Genomic DNA, 19,785 nt, shown 5'->3' with positions numbered 1-19,785 from the left:
TCATGCTTAGGGGCGAGATAATATACCGGTACCATTAGATAGTTGACTATTCTATTATCCACCAAATGTCTGATTTAGCTTTTTTCCATTCAAATATGAGAAAACTGTGAGTGGTCTCAAGTAAATGATGAAGTTGCATGGTTTTATTGTTGTTACAAAATGACACCCTTGTCTATCAAAGCCACTTCAAAATCATGGTTTGAGAGCTGTGAGGGCTGGTAGCTCAAATTTGTTCTTTTATCTGTCAAATATCAATCATTCCGCTACCTCAAAATATCTATTCATACATACATGTATATGATGTTCTTTGTATTATTTTTATAAGCCTGCACTGTTTGATGATTGCAAGTGCCCACAAATCCTGATTGATTTTAATATTTGATTATTTGATCAACTCCAAATTACATGTAGAATAATCGTATCAATGCAAAAAAGCGCAACACTACAACTGTGAATGGATTGAATCAATTAAATCTCACAAGTCAAGTTCCAATTGTAATTCTTAATTCCCCATTCACCTTAATCCATTACCCAGTATTTGGATCATTGCAGCTCCTACTGGATCATAAACCACAAGAGTTTTTCGTTATCCAAATACTGCTTCTCATCCCGTTATTTAAAGATCATGTATGTATCTTTTTTATTTATGTAGTCTTTCTGCCATTTTGTTTTAGGTTGAAAGAATTTTTTCTGGTTACAAATTTACAAGTGAGAATTGTTTGCAAAACTATCATGTTTGAATGATGAGGGCAGCTTTACTTTGATACTTGCACTAAGACTTGCTCAAGTCTCACCTTGGCCCGAATATTTGAACTAGAATTACCCTATAATGCCAGTGAATGGGCTCAATCCAGCCCATTGTGTAGGCCACGTGAATGAAAAGGCTTCCAGTGAATAGCCATTCTGAATCAATTGAATGGAATTGTGTGTACTCTGGGACCAGCTTTCCTAGACTTGCCTTGAATTTTTTTGAAAGGGGGGGGGAATTGATGCTAAGTTCATGAAGTTTGGAAGTCTTTAAACTCGTTGAAAGATTCGTAACATATCATATGTACCTATCACTAGATCACCTGAAGGTGTGAAGGCCATGCAAAGTGCATAACGTGGAAGGTCATCAGTGTTGGATACCGGTAGGTATCCCATTTTTTGTCCATCAGGACTGAAGATTTTAATGTGTTGTTGATGTGATACCAGTACCGGTGGTAAATATACAGACAGCACCCTTTCCATAAGATTCTGTTGGTCAATGTGCGGTGTGGATACTAGTATGTAAATGTTGCCTTGACTGTCACAACAAACACTCTTGGGGCCCTTTACATCTACCTCAAATGCTTTGTTACCATTGTAATCTAGTGCAACCATTTTACCCTCATAGAGTTTGATGTAGATGAGATGCTGGTTGCTGATGGCCAGTTGATCACTGATCCCTGGCGCTGGTAGTTTCTTGAGGAGGGTTCCGTATGACCTGTGTAGGCTGATCTCTTGCATGACCTGGTGATGGTAGTAACAATAGGAATCCATACTTAAGTTTTACAATCATTTGGAACATTTTTCTTTTAGCCAACCCTTTACAAAGAATGGTAATTACCAAAGTACACTGCATGCCTATACACTGCAAAGGAGACAGAGGCACTGAATTTAGGCACTGGCTGCATACAATAATGTTGAAAACATACTGTAAGATTGACACAAGAGATTGTTTTCTTCAAAATCCTAAACTTGTTTACATCACATGTACATGTATACCTGGTAGCCCACTGCTATCTGATTGTTGTCATCCACCGCCAGGCAGGTCGGTCTGTGGTTAAACCCGCTTTCTAGCTGGAACTGATGGAGAAGCTGATATTCTCTGTTGAAGGTCTTGACTACACGACCATTAATTATGATGAGCTGGTCCAATCGGTTGACCGCCACTTGCTGTGGCCTCCTTAGATCGGGTATCTCTAGCTTTCGGAATAAAAAGGGGGATTGGGGGTTGCTTGTTGGTACATGACTCACCAGTTTCCCTTGATACCTTTCAACTGTGACTACTTCATTGGAGAAACCTGCAACAGAATTGGTTTCGTAAGCCATTTGTTTCTCCAGTCTCCATTCATCTTTGAGAAATAATCTTCCAAGTGTCTTCTCATCACGTTCTTGAAAGTCAATGAAGTGCAACTTTTCAGGCACAGTCTTCGACTGTTTTTTTATCAGTTCCTTGAGGTTTTGAAAGAGTTTTGCTTGGAGATCTAAAATCTGAGTCTGAATTTCTTCTTTCATGATTTTGTAGACCTCATCCAGTGTCTGCTCTACTTCTTTAATCTGTTCTTTATTGCTGTTTATAGTAGTCTCGAACCTCTGTACCCTGTCTTCATAGATTTCTTCAGCTTCTTTCTTGAGTTTCTGCTCTGTTTCTCTGGTCCCCTGCTCCATTTTCCTGATCCTTGCAACCTCCTTGTCAGCCTTTTGAGAGATCTTCTCGATGGTGGCTTCAAACATGCTGTCCAGTTTCTGGCGAGACTTGACTATGCAAACATGTGCATTGCTCAGTGTGGCTTTCTTCTCTTCACCCTCTGTCATCAGTTTTGCAATTTTTTGTTTGCATTCTTCAAAAGTTTTAGATATTTCAGTACGAGAGTGCTTTTCATGCTTCAGAACAGAGCAAGTTGTGCATATTAACGTCTCACATGTTTTGCAGTAAACATTGAGATTCTGATCTACATGTTTGTCACATTTTGGTTCTTTTCTTAGTTTACTCTTGTAAGCAACTTCTCCTGATTGAAGTTGAGCCATCGTGTAAGTTTTATGAGATTTTGTTATTGCAAGACGTTCATGTGCCCGATAGCAATCTTGACATAAGAAATGACAACATTCCACACAAAATGAAGAGGCATGTTTTTGCTCATCACAGCTTTGACATTTGATCTCTGACCCTTGACCTTTTAGAAGCTGTTCCTGTACTGTAAACTCCTCCACTAAGGCACTCAGAGTGAGATTAGTGGGTAAATCTTCAACTCCGTTTTTTCCCAGGATTGTTTCACGTCTACACAGGGGACATTTCAGTTTGACACCTTGGGGATCTTCACCCTGTCTAAGGTTTTGGAGACAGTTGAAGCAAAAAGTATGCAAACAGTCAAGAAATTTGGGTGCATTGAAACGGGTCGAGCAAATGGAGCATTCTAGATGACGCTCGCCAATCTTCCCTAGAACCTCAGCTGTACCACCAGTCGCCATTCTGTTTTTGTCGAGTGTCCGAAAAAGTTGTAGAAATTCTCACAGATCTGTACATTCAACCAAAGCAAAAATAAAACAACATTTGTTAACATTTTTGTGATGAAACGATGAACTTAATCACAATGCATATAACTGGTCTGATTTATCAGGTGCTTGTTGATTATATTTTTGGTAACTTCTTTGTGTATATCAATTTTTGATGTTGACACAGCATGAATAAATTAACTCACAGTTGGAAAAGAAAATCAATCGCAGCATCTGTGGTAAGAAGCCTTTGCAGATCGCACCCAATAATTAATTCATGTACAAGGATGTGTTTAGAAAAAAAGTTGTTGGTCATGTGGATTATGGATGATTCTGAACTCAGCCATTATGTCTACGCATCTTAAAGTTGTGTTCTTCCTGCACTTTGTCAAAGTTAAGTTCTTTTAATAAATTAAATTAACAACTTATCAGTTTTATTCCAACAAAAATCCTCTTTTTCCTTTTTTGGACTCTTTTGCAACTATCTGAAATAAAGATTTTTGTTTTGGGCACAAACAGATCTGCTTTATGAGCAGGCTGGCTCCCATCCATACATTATTGATGCTGAGTGTGGGGCTGGAACCAGCCTACCCCACGATAACAGAATTATTGTCTGGCAGCCAATAATTCGAAATTTGCAAAATAATAATTCTATAAGTAACTAAACATGGGCTGATTTCTTTCGGCAATTAAGTCTCATTGAAAAAGTAAATAAGTTATGTATTGCAAAAAAATAGCAAGTGATAAGGACTCCATTTTTTGGTAAAATACTGTAATTGTCTTGATGTCTGTAAAAGAATTAGGCAAATGTATATTAAGTGTTTTAAATTTTAATTGAACTTTGTTCAAATATTCCAAAATAAGTCTAACGTAACAAATTCACACCACAGATTTGTTGATACTCCTTTGAAGTGTATAAATTTTTGACTATGAGGTTCCTTTTGCAAAAAGAGGGATCTCTGTCCCACAGGTTTTGCTTGCTGGTACAATTAAATGAAAATGTTGCATGCATAATCAGGAACCTTGAATGACATTTATTCAGATCAGAAATGGGTTAACTGTTCAATCAATTTTGTTCTCTTTGACTTATTAAACCTTTCCCAATAAAAATCAGTCAGTCTTTAGAAAATCTTGAACTGTTACGTTGACATAATATATTGTCATGGAAATTGGTGGATGAGAATTTTATGAATTTTGAGTTTTTTGGTTTGGTCCTTTTAGGCTCTTGCTGAATTATCTTTCATGAGTTAAATTATAGTTTATTTTATGTAACCTTTTTCAAAGATAGCAAGGTGATTTATACATTCAGGATCTTTTGATGTCATGGTATATGATTGTTCTTCATTATCTGACCTTTTTTTGCTTTCTTTTATATGTAGTAATTTGTGTAGGATCCCAAATACAATCTGCTTAAAATGTTGGAGTGTGCCCTGGGTAAGAGATGGCAAAACTAAAGTTAAACATACTGGTCCACAGACGTTGGATTTCTGACTAAAAACTCACCAGTAGTGCATTGAAATGCAGCCTCCAGATGATCCTGCACACAAGTTTAACTCCATAGAAAATCTGACTGCTTCAGTAAAAGTATCTTCGCTTATCACGGTAAAGTTTAGCTCTAACCTCTTCAGTACAACAGCATGAGTAAATATGGCGTATAGCTTATTTCCGCAAACTACCAAAGTGTCACATGACCCCATGCTTCACTTAACGTGAATTACGTCTCTTATAAACTTTTCAGTACCTGTGGGCGTCACACATTACATTGCCGAATGAAAGGGCAAGTTGTGACGGTGCGGTATTGTCCTTTGTTCTTGTTTGTCAGTCAGAGCTATAGGCTTTCACAATTCACACATTTCATTTTATGTTCAAACAGGCACGCAATTCTGATAATTTTTTTTCAACCAGTCTGTTTTTAAACCTAGCATACTAACACAGTTAAATCTCTCACGGCCAAATTCCGGTAAGAAAAATGGAAAAGGAAAAATTGCCTGAGGATACTAATGCACCTGCGTTGTGCTCCATTTGAGCTCAAATTTGCACTCAAATGAGGGGAAGAAAATGTGCAAATGTTTTTAAAAAAATTCAGTGATCTAAAGATGGCACAAGTGACACTCAATTGACTGGTTTATGCACGTACATTTTTATTTTATAGCCGTAAAAAAAGATTAGCTTGAGACTGAAGTAAATCACAATAGAATCAGGTGACGTTCCATTAGAAAAAAAAATCACATGTTAGATATAAATGAAAACAAATTTATAGGGAAAAAAGTTATTTGCCCATTTTACCCCACAACCTTTACAATTAATGTAATAATTATATACGAAATACAGGGGGAAGAAATACAGAAACCAGTTTGAATAAGAAACACACAAACAAAAATCCAGTGCTGTAGACTGGTTTCTGGTCCTTGTATGGCTGACAGTTTTCGGAGTCAGGAACCAGTCTTTTTTTGGTTAACTCTGCAATTTGGAAAAATGAATTAATGATGCATCATTCACAAATTTTAACAGCAAAAATAAGTATAGCGCCATAATATTAAAGAGCATTTTTAAAGTTTATTTTTAAGACGCCAATTAGGTTAGCCTGGATTTTGTTGTATTTTTTGTTTCCATTGAATTAGGCCTACTGCTCAGCAGATATGGCAAGCCAAGTACATGTACATTTGTATTTAGTTAAAAATTGGCTGAAATTCGAAAAAAAAACATGTCTGCACAAATTTTGGCGCCATGGCTTGCTGCCCCAAAAATGTAGCTCTAATCATATTTTGATGACAATTCGTATATATTTGCAAAGTGTTAAACCATACACATAATGTTATCTAACAACATTGGACTAAACTAAATAGAAAAAGTAATAACAAACTTAAATCCTAGTGAAAAAATCTGATCCATGTTAGCAGAAATTTCATTTTTGTCACGATGTAATTTTCTATGCTAAAACTGATATCATTAATGATTGCCAGGAGCATCAGATATTTGTTGAAGGAATCACTTATTGTTTGTACATTTCACTGGCTGCAACAATTCCACACTGAACAACAGCCGTGTTAAAGGGAATGTACATCATTGGCTTTTGCTGCAATTTTCAGAAATGAACTAGGGGTTAGTATAATAGATCAAATATTGTTACACTGACATGTTTGAAGTTTTGTGTTATGAAAATGCTGGAAAAACCAAGAAAAACAAAAAAGTTTAAGTAGTCTGGTTCCCTGACTCCACTAAAGATAAAATGGATCAATTTATAGATGTCAGAAAATTGTAAGGTAAGGGAACCAGTCTAGCTGGCTTGCACCCGTTCATGTACATGTAACCAATGTAGCAAACAAAATTTGGACTGAAAAAAAATTGTAAATTTGGAGCAGTAGTTGAAAAATAGTTAGGTTTTTCCAACGGTGGCCGGCCGACCACCGTTGGAAATGTATACAAAAATACAATTTTCTTGAAAATGACTTGACACCAGGTGCCATAATTTTAAAGGATGCTTTAGGCTGGCATTTACCAACATCCTAGTAAGGTATTTCGTTAAAACTTGGTAGTTTTATGTTGTATCTTCCCTTTAATTGAGAAACAAATCACAATAATTACAGTGTATGTACTCTACGATTAATATACACATACATTATAAAAGATCATCCTGAAAACTGATATTTGATTGAGATATACCATATCAGAATTATTCATTTTCCATGATTTCTTAAGATCAAGCCCCAAACTACTTGTAAGATTTTTGTTGTTCAAGATTAATTATCCTACCTTTTAATACATCATGTACACGTGAGTAGTCACATACAAGCATACTGTACTACAGCACCATCACATATTATTGCTAAAGTGGCTGCTAAAGCACATTTTCAAGACAATTTGGGAACATTTACAACTTGTAAAAACATTCCCTCAATGATTATTTAAGCTTTTAAGCTATTACTTTACTGCCAACTTTGCTTGGATTTGAAAACCATTTCTGAGCTTTGTAATCTATAATTAAAATGGCTCTAAAAATTCACACACATTATACGGATGTTATTGATTGCAGCTGATCAAGAGGGGGGCATAGCCGGCGTGCCCCCCCCCCCCCCTCCATTTAATTCCTCGACCCTTCTGGTCTCCTGGTTCCTATTCTGTTTTTTAGGACAAAATATAGCAATTTTACAGAATAATCCATTACAATGAGTAAATAAAGAATTCGTTTGATCCATACGCACGCAATGCAGCCTTATATACATGCACACTAAAGACATTTCAAACTTTTACCTACATGTACAAAAGAATTCAGAAGTTCCTTGTTCATGTGCTTTTTAGATATTTCTCCGAACTCAATTTTAATTTGGCTAGGTAATCTGATCCTTTACACATGGTTCGGATGATGATTATTATTGTATGCTTCCTGACAATACGGTAGGTTCCGATCGTATGATCTCAAAGTACCACATGACCAGATCCGGGTTCCCTGTGATCAGTCAGCCGCCATTGTGGTAGGCAAGCGTTTGGTTACCAACCATGTTGTGCATTGTATGCTATACAGGGCTTATTTTCATGTAAAAGAACATGTTATTCTTTATTTAATTGCACAACGGTCACTACCAGTACCTGCGCCGTGTACAGTTGTCATAATCATGCGGACCCAGCACTGGATGTGGGTTTCGTGTTTTTCTCACAGTTTTTGCCATCATCACAGCTTTGAAGGCTTGCCTACTGTCTTTACCTACTGCATGGTGCGCTATACGATCTTTTCCTACTACAATGGCCATGCTGACTGTCCTGTAGCTGGATGTAACGGTAGGCTGGGTCACATGGTCAGTGAGAAAGCCCTATGGGCTCAGTGCACCAACAAAAGAGGGTGCGTTTTTACCACTTTTGAGAACCCCTTGGATGGCACACCATGTGTGCATGCTGTACTGGTTCGCGTGCGAAGTACGCACGACTTGCCCGGTAATTATCCTGAATGTGCACAGAGCTAAGCCATAGTGACTTTGCGAGCATCAGGCGTCGTCAGCGTGCGAATACATTCAAATTTAACTTGCGATGGTCCAACAGACTAATCCTTACCCCCAATAAATTTGGATCATTCAAAATATTCAGTGGATGGAATGGGAACCAGTCTAGGTCTCCCCCAACTCTCCGTTTCTGGCCATTGAAGGGGTACTTGTGCACAGAGCCCATAGTCAGGTCATATTCTACAAGAAATTTTGAATACTCTTATCTATGCAAGCCGTGCACCAAATATCCGAAAAGTTTTTTTTCTATTCAAACATGTCAAATACTCTAAAAATGTGAGTTGACTCGGGGAGATGATGAAAAATGTGCAAAATGTTATATTAATTGTATAAGGTGCCTGGTTTTATCGTTGTCAAATGCAAACCAGTCATCAAAAGCTACCTAACCCTAATAGGGCTGGGGGGGAGGGGGGACGGCCCCCTCAACTTTTTTTTGCGATAGCCTTGAAAACATTTTTTGGCGACCCAAGCTGTTATGACTTTTTAGCCTCGAGCCCTGCTCATCTTTTGATACTAAAAATCGGACAACAGGTTGCTGCGCAGCGAAAAATTTTCCGGCAAAAACTGACTTTTCCCGTATACGTCGTGTACACAGAGCAGATTTACTATTCATACACGTATATAAATAATTAATTAGCTATAATTCCAAAACCCTTTGACCTATATGTTCCTGATGAGTTGCTCTATAGATGCATGTACCGAGTTTCACAATTTTTCGTCACTTGATGGCCAAGATCTTGGGGGGGGGGGCCATTAAGTCTGCTACATGTACTTTGAAAACATATGTAGGGATACATACAGCTAAATGATGTTCTTTATATTTTGAACTACCTGCAAGTTAAACGATTGCAAGTGCCAGAAAATCCAGTTTGATGGCCAGTTTTATGGCTGACACAGTTAAAACTAGAATAATTAGAATAATTGAACACTAAATATACATTCACAGCACTACTGATTTAGTGAATAGATTAAATGAAATTATGGGTGACAAATTGCAATTTTAATTTTTAATCCCCAAGTCGACTTAATCTATCACCCAGTATTTTGGTCATTGCAGCACAAGTGTGTTTCGTTATCCAAATACTGCTTCTTATCATAATCATTAAACTTGTTTTCTTTAACTCTATGACTTTGAGGTTGAATGAATTGTTTAGCTGTGCAAGTTGTAAAGTGAGAATAGTTTACAAAATTATCATGTTGGAATGATGAGGGCAGCTTTATTTTGATACTTGCAGTTGCACTGAGACTTGCTTTAGTCTCACCTTGGCCCAAATATTTGACCGAGGATAACCCTTGTAAATCCGGCCCATTGTTAAGACCAGATGTATGAAAAGACTTCCAGTGAATGGCCATTCTTAATCGGTTTAATGGAATTGTGTGCACTCTGGGACCAGCTTACTTGCCTTTTTTTGTGGGGGGGGGGGAGGATTGATGTTATTTTCATGAAGACTTTAAACACGTTGATAGAATCTTAATAAATCTTTTATACCTATTACCAGATCACCTGTAGGTGTGAAGGTCATACTGACAGTGTCAAGAACACTTACATGTACAGGTGGGAGGTTATCATTGTTGGATAGGGGCCCCATGTTTCGTCCATCAGGACTGAAGACATAAATATGTGTAATTTTTGAGCATTTCTGAGTTCTTCGCACCATGGCCAGCAAATGGTCCATCCTAGTATAAAGTGGGTTGTGAAACACATACATATTGCCTTGACTGTCACAACAAAGACTCTTTAACAAGCCCCCAGAGTCTTCCGGTACCTCAAATACTGCCTCACCATTGTAATCTAGTGCAGCCAGTTTATCCTCAGCTTTAGATTTGATGTAGATGAGATGCTTGTTGCTGATGGCCAGTTGATCAGTGATCCCTGGTGCTGGTAGTTTCTTGAGGAGGGTTCCGTCTGGCTTGTGCAGGCTGATCTCGTGCTTTGCCTGGTGGTGTGGTAAGAATGGAAGTTCATACATGTATGTATGTAAGTACCGTATTACAATCATGTGGGACATACAATGTAAACCAGGCCCAACACTTTACAAATAATGATGCTTTCTCCAGTAGGCCTACACTGCAGTTGTTCAATGGAGAGGCACTGAATACTGAATTTGGCCTGTAATTTATCAGTCAAGTGTTGGTTTGGCACAAGAGGTAGTCAATTGTCTTTCTTCAAAATCCTAAACAAGTTTACCGGTACATCATGTATCCATACCTTGTAGCCCACTGCTATCAGATTGTTGTCGTCCACTGCCAGGCAGGTTGGTTTGCTGTCTGACCCTCTTCCTGGCTGGAACTGATGGAGAAGCTCGTATTCTCTGCTGAAGGTCTTGATGACAGGACCGTCAAGTACGATGAGCTGGTCCAATTGGTTGACTGCAACTTGGTGTGGGTCTCTTAGATCTGGCATATTGAGCTTTTGGGAAGTGACGGGGGATTTGCGGCTGCTTGATGGTACATGACTCACTAGCTCTTTGCTGCTTTCGTTAACTGTGACTATTTCGTCAGAGAAAACTGCAACAGAATCAGTTGTACCTGTATATACAATTTGTTTCTTCAATCTCCACTTATCTTTCAGAATCAGCCTTCCTAGTGTCTTCTCGTCACCCTCATGAAAGTCAATGTAGTGTAACTTGTCAGGCACATTCTCTTGCTGTTTCTCCATCAACTTCTGGAGGTTTTGCAGGAGTTTTGGTTTGAGACCCAAAATTTCATTCTGTATTTCTTGAGTCATAAGCTGATTCACCTCACCCAGTGTCTGCTCTGCTTCTCTGAGCTTTTTATTGTTATTGTTTTCAGCAGTCTCAAATGTCTTGACTCTGTTTTTATAGATCTCTTTCGCTTCTTTCTTGAGTTTCTTCTCTGTCTCCCTGATCCTAGCAACCTCCTTGTCAGCCTTTTGGGAGATCTTCTTGTTGGTGGACTCAAACATGGAATCCAGTTTCTTGTGGGACTTAACCATGCATTCCTTATTTTCGCACAGTGCTGTTTTCCTCTGTTCAGCCTCTGTGATCAGGTCTGAAATTTCCTGTTTGCATTCTTCAAAAGCTTCTGATATGTCAAAACGAGAGTGTTTTTCATGTTTCAGAACAGAGCAAGTTGTGCATACCAACTGCTCACATGTTTTGCAATAAATGTTTAGATTCTGATCGGCATGTTTGTCACATTTTGGTTCTTCTCTTAGTTTACTTTTGTAGGCAACTTCTCCTGATCGGAGTTGATCCATCGTGAAGGTTTTATGAAATTTTGATGCTGGGAGACGTTCATGCGTACGTTTACAATTCTGACACAGGAAATGCGGACATTCCATGCAAAATGAGATTGCGGCATTTTCTGCATCACAACTTTGACATCTGATCTCTGACCCTTGACCTTTTAGAAGCTGTTCCTGTATTGTAAACTCCTCCACTAAGGCGCCCAGAGTGAGATTAGTAGGCAAATTTTCAACTCTTTTTCTTCCAAGGATTGTTTCGTGTCTACACAGGGGACATTTCAGTTTGACACCTTGGGGATCTTCACCCTGTCTAAGATTTTGGAGACAGTTCAAGCAAAAAGTATGCAAACAGTCAAGAAATTTGGGTTCAGTGAAACGGGTCAAGCAAATGGAGCATTCTAGATGACGCTCGCCAATCTTTCCCAGAACCTCAGCTGTACCACCAGTCGCCATTCTTTTTTTTGTCGAGTGTCCGAAAAAGTTGCAGAAATTTTCACAGATCTGTATATTCAACCAGAGCAAAAATAAAACAACATTTGTTAACATTTTTGTTATTATTGGACGTGTTGGAAGAACATTTTTGAGAGGAAACGATGAACTTTGATCTCTGTGCACAAAACATTGCACATACAGGGTGGATAAAAAAAACAAGACCGAGATATTATTGCTAATTGGAACAGAAGAAGGGCACATGTGAATCAAAGGGAGATATCCTTTGTTAGGGTTGAATCTCCTCTTAAAATGACACCCTGATCGTGTCCTTTCATTCACGGCTGACTGAGCAGTGACCACTTTTATGCAAGTGTCTATTAAGAGGCTTGCGCCCCTTTTCATGGTGAAATCTCTTTTTTCCGCCACCTGCCTTGATTGGCAACCATAGCCTTTCACTTTGTGACAAATGACACCCCAAAACCACAATCGAAGAGTGGTGCAAGCCTCTAAATAGACCCTTTCATAAAATTGGTCACTGTTCAGTCAACCGTGAATGTAATGACGATTGACGATTGAAATCTCTATGCCCTTATATTGTACAAGTAGCAAATGTGTAGCAAAATGTGTGACGGCCGGTTTGTACTCTCTAGAAGTTTGTTTCAATCTGCAATTAATTTAAAACCAAAAAATACAATAAGTCTCTAAAATTATGTCAAAATGTACCTGCACATACATGAATCAATTACAATAAGAAATAAATTAATTTAACTGACTGATTTGATCCCCAAACTTATTAAATTGTGTCTAGTATGAATTATTTCCTCATTAAAATACATGTATATGCGCTAGTACATCAATGTTTACATAAAAATTAACATTCAAGTCTCCAAAATTTAACCTTGGTTGACAGTAATCCATATAAACTGATCGAAATTGAAGTGAAAATCATGTCACGTGCATCCAATAAATGTGAATCTCATGTGCTTCGCTAATTCTTCGCAAATTTATCCCCAGAAGTTGACCCAAAATTACTATATCTAATGACCGTTATTCTTACCCCCCTTTACACACAATTATCTATAACCCCTTTATCTCAAATGCTAAACAATTATAAGTACTCACAACATTGAGCGTATCAAATATGATGCAAAAATCAAAGGAACCTTTGACAGATTTATACAAACTTAACAAAATTTGGGACAATGCTGGCGCGCTGAAAGCGCCCTCTGTTGACCAAGAAAAATCTACGCCTATGATGTCACTAACAAACTCTAAAACTTTCAATCAGTAGTTTTGAAACAATCTGTTGAAAAATAAACGAAGTCAAAGGGATGATCCTGAACCTTATTTCCCTCAGCTGATATGTCTGCAAAAATTTAAGTTGCGTTCCCCGTGCTCTTCATCAAATTCATCTTTTTTTTCTATCAATACATTTTCAACTGGTATTATTCCAACCATTTTTCATTTGTGGACGTCTGCAACCCTCTGAAATACATGTACGGGTTTTGTTTTGGGCACAAACAGATCCACTTCGCAAACATTCTAGCTCCCGGTCAGTACATTATTGATCCTGATTGTGGGGCTTCAACCACCCTACCCAACGATAATGGAAGTATTTTTCTGGCAGTCAATAATGTGAAAGTGTATGAGACATTTTTTTGGGGGGGGGGGGTGAAGTCTCATTCAAAAGTGAATCACTTTTGTACTGTAAGAAAATTGGCAATTTAGGTCAGGATTTTTTTGTGGGGGGCAGGATAAGACTCTGAAATAGCACAGAAATGTAATCATGTCTTGTAGTCTGAGAATGAATAAGGCACATGTACTATAATGACCTGTGTTTTATATTTTTATTGAATCCATTATTGAAATGTTTTTACATAATTGACGCCACACATTTGTGGGTTAGCATTTTGAAGTTTATATGGGCTTTGCTTGACTGGTACAATTATACCACCATTTTGCATTAGTAATTAAAAACCTTGAATGCTATTTATTGAGATCAGAATTTTTTGTTTTAAATTAATTTAGTAAACCTTTTCAATTAATATAGTTAAATTAATCTTGTTGATTGCTTTTAAAATGGTTAGATGGAAAAGTTTCCCCCAAAAACAGATTATTGAGATTTAAGCCTTTTTTGGTCCTCTTCTGCTTTCGCAGAACTATTTTGCATTAATTGAATTGTACGATAAAACAAATGTACTAAGTTTTTCCCTCCAAAGATACCAAGGTGATAATCACTCCGTATCTTTTGATGTCATGGTATGGCTGTTCTTCATTATTTTATGTGCTTTTGACTTCTTGTATGTTGTAATTTTTGTAGAATCCCAGTGGAACCTGTTTGAAATGTTGGGGTGTGCCCAAGGCAAAGAAATGACAAAAATAAATTATCAAATGCTGATCCACAGAAGTTGGATTTTCTGACTAAAAACTCACCAGTAGTGCAGTTACATGTCAATGCAGCCTTCAGATGATCCTGCACACAAGTTAGTTGTCTTCGGATGAAATTGGCCTGCTTCACATAAAGTTATTACACTTATTTCTTTGAAGTTTTAGCTTAACTTTTGCAGTACAACAACACTAGCAAATATGGCGGCTGGGTTATGTCCACAAACTAGCAACAAGTCATATGACCCCACCTTCTCAAATAATCTCTCTGATAATGTTTTTCAGTACATGGACTTGGTACATTGTACCATTTGTTGTTTTATACAACGCCTGATTAGAATTCCCGTCATCTGATTGGTGGGTAGTTGATCAAGTGTCATTGAATTATTCGTCCCTATGCACGGCGGCCGCATCCCAAAAATAGAAGTTCCATTGCACAGTGAATAGAAGTTCCATTGCATAGTCACACTATTAGTTGCTCTGATGGCTCTACATTCATCATACCAGTTAACAAGCGACCAATCAGATGACAAGGATTTGTTCAGCCTTTCAGGGTGTTGTGTTAAGCAAATAATTTTTCACATTTGTGTTATGGAAAGAAAAGGTGAGGTTGGATTACGTCATCCGATGAAAACATCTATCATTTGCATATCAGTTTTGATTGGTTGCCATGTATTGCCGTTCAGTACTCCAGACTCAAGAACCACTATGATGGTTACAATTTTTTATGTTTAAACAAAAGCATGAAATCAAGGTCTGTTTTAAAATTTACTGTAGTAGCATAGGTAAATATCTCCTGGCCTAATTTCTTGTTAAAAACCAAAGAACAAAACTAGAAGCATTAGAGATTCTATGATTCTGCAATTTACAGGTCATTCTATAAGTTGAGGGGCCAAAGTGTGACATTTGTCCTGTGCCTGTTACCGTGGTACTTTGTACGTCATGTAGTTCATGTATCATTAGGAATGATGTCAAAAGATTTTTCATTTGTTGGGCAGGTATGGTAGTTTGCTATTCATAATCACTCTTGGAGGACGACTGCATTAAGGAGTGTATCAGAGTTATAAAATCATAAATGTCTGGTGTAACAGAACAAGTGTGCAAAATCTGGAGAAAAAAAAGTTTAGAAATTTGCACAGTCTTGCGCAGATGACTGGTTTACAAAATTATTTACCTGAAAAAATAGACCCTTGAGACCGAAGTAAATCACATCAAATATGATGCAAAAATCAAAGGAACCTTTGACAGATTTATAATACAAACTTAACAAAATTTGGGACAATGCTGGCGCGCTGAAAGCGCCCTCTGTTGACCAAGAAAAATCTACGCCTATGATGTCACTAACAAACTCTAAAACTTTCAATCAGTAGTTTTGAAACAATCTGTTGAAAAATAAACGAAGTCAAAGGGATGATCCTGAACCTTATTTCCCTCAGCTGATATGTCTGCAAAAATTTAAGTTGCGTTCCCCGTGCTCTTCATCAAATTCATCTTTTTTTTCTATCAATACATTTTCAACTTGTATTATTCCAACCATTTTTCATTTGTGGACGTCTGCAACCCTCTGAAATACATGTACGGGTTTTGTTTTGGGCACAAACAGATCCACTTCGCAAACATTCTAGCTCCCGGTCAGTACATTATTGATCCTGATTGTGGGGCTTCAACCACCCTACCCAACGATAATGGAAGTATTTTTCTGGCAGTCAATAATGTGAAAGTGTATGAGACATTTTTTTTTGGGGGGGGGTGAAGTCTCATTCAAAAGTGAATCACTTTTGTACTGTAAGAAAATTGGCAATTTAGGTCAGGATTTTTTTGTGGGGGGCAGGATAAGACTCTGAAATAGCACAGAAATGTAATCATGTCTTGTAGTCTGAGAATGAATAAGGCACATGTACTATAATGACCTGTGTTTTATATTTTTATTGAATCCATTATTGAAATGTTTTTACATAATTGACGCCACACATTTGTGGGTTAGCATTTTGAAGTTTATATGGGCTTTGCTTGACTGGTACAATTATACCACCATTTTGCATTAGTAATTAAAAACCTTGAATGCTATTTATTGAGATCAGAATTTTTTGTTTTAAATTAATTTAGTAAACCTTGCAATTAATATAGTTAAATTAATCTTGTTGATTGTTTTTAAAATGGTTACATGGAAAAGTTTCCCCAAATCACGATTATTGAGATTTAAGCCTTTTTTTGGTCCTTTTCAGCTTTCGCAGAACATCCCAGTGGAACGGTGACTGCTCTATGTTCCGACACCCCTATGTTCCGACAACCTAGATTGTGTTACTCCCGGTTAGGGTTAGGGTTAGGGTTAAGGTTAGGGTTAGGGTTAGGAATAGAAATATGTGCAGTCGGAACATAGGGGTGTCGGAACATACATGTAGAGGTGTAACCAGTGGAACCTGTTTGAAATGTTGGGGTGTGCCCAGGGCCAAGAAATGACAAAAATAAATTATCAAATGCTGATCCACAGAAGTTGGATTTTCTGACTAAAAACTCACCAGTAGTGCAGTTACATGTCAATGCAGCCTTCAAATAATCCTGCACACAAGTAAGTTGTCTTCGGATGAAATCTACCTGCTTCTCATAAAGTTATTACACTCATTTCTTTGAAGTTTTAGCTTAACTTTTGCAGTACAACAACACTAGCAAATATGGCGGCTGGGATATGTCCACAAACTAGCAACAAGTCATATGACCCCACCTTCTCAAATAATCTCTCTGATAATGTTTTTCAGTACATGGACTTGGTACATTGTACCATTTGTTGTTTTATACAACGCCTGATTAGAATTCCCGTCATCTAATTGGTGGGTAGTTGATCAAGTGTTGTTGAATTATTTGTCGCTATGCACGGCGGCCGCATCCCAAAAATAGAAGTTCCATTGCACAGTGAATAAAAGTTCCATTGCACGGTCCCACTATTAGTTGCTCTGATGGCTCTACATTCATGATACCAGTTAACAAGCGACCAATCAGATGACAAGGATTTGTTCAGCCTTTCAGGGTGTTGTGTTAAGCAAATAATGTTTCACATTTGTGTTATGGAAAGAAAAGGTGAGGTGGGATTACATCATCTGCTGAAAACATCTATCTTTTGCATATCAGTTTTGATTGGTTGCCATGTGTTGCCATTCAGCACTCCAGACTCAAGAACCACTATGATGGTTACAATTTGTTTATGTTTAAAGCTACAGTCCATCATTTGTAATTTGTGCATTTTGTTCGTTTGAAGCAACAAAAGAGTTCAAAATCTAATGAAGGATACTGAGCAACTAACCTGATGAAGTTTCAGCTCAGCTTCAGCTGTACATTCCGAGAAAAACAGCATTCTAAGATCTCAATTTCAAATCAAAAGATACTGAATCATGTTTTGAATTGTTTTGAATTGCAGCTATACGCGAGTCGCGCACTGATCCGACGAATTATAACAACCGCGCGCGCATGTGCGTTGTTCCAATACTTGTGCGCGCTGCGCTGAATAACAAAACGAACTACTAATTTAAATTTTTCTACGGTGCTTCTTAAGAATCACCGTTGGAAATGCCTTCTTTCGTTGATTACTTCAAAATGACAGCCTCCCAGAAAGGATAATTTCATAAGGAGTTAGTTCCCTTACTATCTTTCAACCAAGTTTGTTTTTCAACAATAATTACGCCAGTTACTTTTCGGATGGCTGCAAATGATGGACTCTAGCTTTAAACAAAGCATGAAATCAAGGTCTGTTTTAAAATTTAATGTACTAGCATAGGTCAATATCTCCTGGCCTAATTTCTTGTTACAAACTAAAGAACAAAACTAGAAGCATTAGAGATTCTATGATTCTGCAATTTACAGTTCATTCTATAAGTTGAGGGTCCAAAGTGTGACATTTGTCCTGTGCCTGTTACCGTGGTACTTTGTACATCATATAGTTCATGTATCATTAGGAATGATGTCAAAAGATTTTTCATTTGTTGGGCAGGTATGGTAGTTTGCTATTCATAATCACTCTTGGAGGACGACTGCATTAAGGAGTGTATCAGAGTTATAAAATCATAAATGTCAGATGTAACAGAACAAGTGTGCAAAATCTGGAGAAAAAAACTCTGTGTTTAGAAAATTTGCACAAGTCTTGCGCAGATGACTGGTTTACAAAATTATATACCTGAAAAAATAGACCCTTGAGACCGAAGTAAATCACACACAAAACTCAAGATAAATATAAAAACAAGCAACAACAAAAATTTCAAGAAAAAGTTTATTGTGCCCCTTTTACCCCACCACCATTACAATTCTCTTAATTCATGCAATAATTATATCTAATACACAATACAGAAAAAAGATTTTATAATGATAATTAAGAAAACAAACACAACCCAGTGCTGTGGACTAGTTTTTATCCTTATGATGTGTTTGATATATCAGTCTGACTGAATATTGTGGGAGGCAGAAACTAGTCTTCCAGTAGTGGATGATTATTGTTCATGTAACTTGGGAAAAAAGAAGCACCAAACACCAAATTGGTTTAGTAATGACGTATTATCATTGACAAATTTCAAATATACAAATACAGATGCCAGCAATTTTAAAGAGTACTTTTAAAGATTATTTAAGAAGTGGTTGTTGACTTCACTGTTCATTGAAACACTACTAATAAACAGATATGGCAAGCCACATAGTTCAAAAGTTGCTGTTTTTGAAAGAATGGCTTTGCAAATATTGGCTGCATGGCTTGCTGCCTGAAAAAGTAAGAACAATATTTTGATGAACTGCAAAGTGTTAAGATAAAGATGAAGCAATAGACATTTTGTTACACAACATGTTGCACTACTCATAGAAAAGCCAAAACAGAATCTGATCACTTTGAAAATCTGAACGCAAGTGAAAATATGATTCCTTTTAAAGAATTTCTGTTTTGTCACAAGTCGGACTCCTTATGCTTTTTTGTGTGATAAATTTTGGACTTAAAGAAAAAGTAAAACAAAAATTAAACCCTTAAAATACGACACATTTAACAAAATGTAATTTTTGTTGTGATGCATTTGTTAGTGTTAAACTGGTAAGGTACCGTATCATTAGTGATGACGGGTAGAATGGAATCACAATATTTTGTATGATTTCACTGGCTGCAGCAATTCCACTCTGAACAATAGCTGTTTTTAAATGGAAAAAAATGTTACAGTACATATACTCTCACAGTATATATCACATACATTTAGTGTTTAAGGAAAAGATGTCAACTTTTTTTTTTGTTAAGGATGGGACCTTTTCAAGTTTAAACTAAAACAAATTCTAAATCCGTTTACAAATTTTCCAAAACGTTTAAATAAAACTTGAAATATAAAAAGGGACCTACATGTACTTTCCTGCGATCGTCCTTTGAGTTAAACAAACATAGCACATATAATTAACAATGTTTTCCAACTTATTTAATTTACAAATCCCTAGAAGCACCGGAGTACTTGATTACATTCGGGGGAAACGTAGACTTTACATTTTTACTTTTCAATGACAGCCTGCTACTTGTTA

The 19,785-nt window shown here is 37.2% G+C and overlaps 2 protein-coding genes across 2 annotated transcripts; both read right to left on the bottom strand.

The window, feature by feature from the left end:
- Positions 1 to 1,000: 1,000 nt before the first annotated feature.
- On the bottom strand, positions 1,001 to 3,232 carry LOC119730800 (E3 ubiquitin-protein ligase TRIM71-like). The gene is made up of 3 exons (XM_038203831.1): positions 1,747 to 3,232; positions 1,236 to 1,491; positions 1,001 to 1,175 (listed from the first exon to the last, which is right to left on the bottom strand). The coding sequence occupies exons 1-3, from the start codon at positions 3,211 to 3,213 to the stop codon at positions 1,018 to 1,020; spliced, it is 1,881 nt and encodes a 626-aa protein (XP_038059759.1). The 5' UTR covers positions 3,214 to 3,232; the 3' UTR covers positions 1,001 to 1,017.
- Positions 3,233 to 9,723: 6,491 nt separating this feature from the next.
- Positions 9,724 to 11,892, bottom strand: LOC119729991 (E3 ubiquitin-protein ligase TRIM71-like). Its single transcript, XM_038202782.1, has 3 exons — positions 10,441 to 11,892; positions 9,887 to 10,168; positions 9,724 to 9,735 (listed from the first exon to the last, which is right to left on the bottom strand). The coding sequence occupies exons 1-3, from the start codon at positions 11,890 to 11,892 to the stop codon at positions 9,724 to 9,726; spliced, it is 1,746 nt and encodes a 581-aa protein (XP_038058710.1).
- Positions 11,893 to 19,785: the final 7,893 nt, after the last annotated feature.

This window comes from Patiria miniata, unplaced genomic scaffold (genome assembly GCF_015706575.1).
Source record: "Patiria miniata isolate m_02_andy unplaced genomic scaffold, ASM1570657v1 HiC_scaffold_22, whole genome shotgun sequence".
Classification (NCBI taxonomy): domain Eukaryota; kingdom Metazoa; phylum Echinodermata; class Asteroidea; order Valvatida; family Asterinidae; genus Patiria; species Patiria miniata.
This window is presented reverse-complemented; position numbering and strand designations above follow the sequence as displayed.

What these genes read in the sequence shown, in the direction of transcription:
- LOC119729991 (XM_038202782.1), bottom strand. Translation starts at nt 11,892, where the DNA reads ATGGCGACTGGTGGTACAGCTGAGGTTCTGGGAAAGATTGGCGAGCGT. An exon ending in TGATAGCAGTGGGCTACAAG is followed by an intron (nt 10,169 to 10,440) that starts GTATGGATACAT and finishes CCACACCACCAG; the next exon opens with GCAAAGCACGAGATCAGCCT.
- LOC119730800 (XM_038203831.1), bottom strand. Translation starts at nt 3,213, where the DNA reads ATGGCGACTGGTGGTACAGCTGAGGTTCTAGGGAAGATTGGCGAGCGT. An exon ending in AGATAGCAGTGGGCTACCAG is followed by an intron (nt 1,492 to 1,746) that starts GTATACATGTAC and finishes TACCATCACCAG; the next exon opens with GTCATGCAAGAGATCAGCCT. An exon ending in ACCGCACATTGACCAACAGA is followed by an intron (nt 1,176 to 1,235) that starts ATCTTATGGAAA and finishes CACATCAACAAC; the next exon opens with ACATTAAAATCTTCAGTCCT.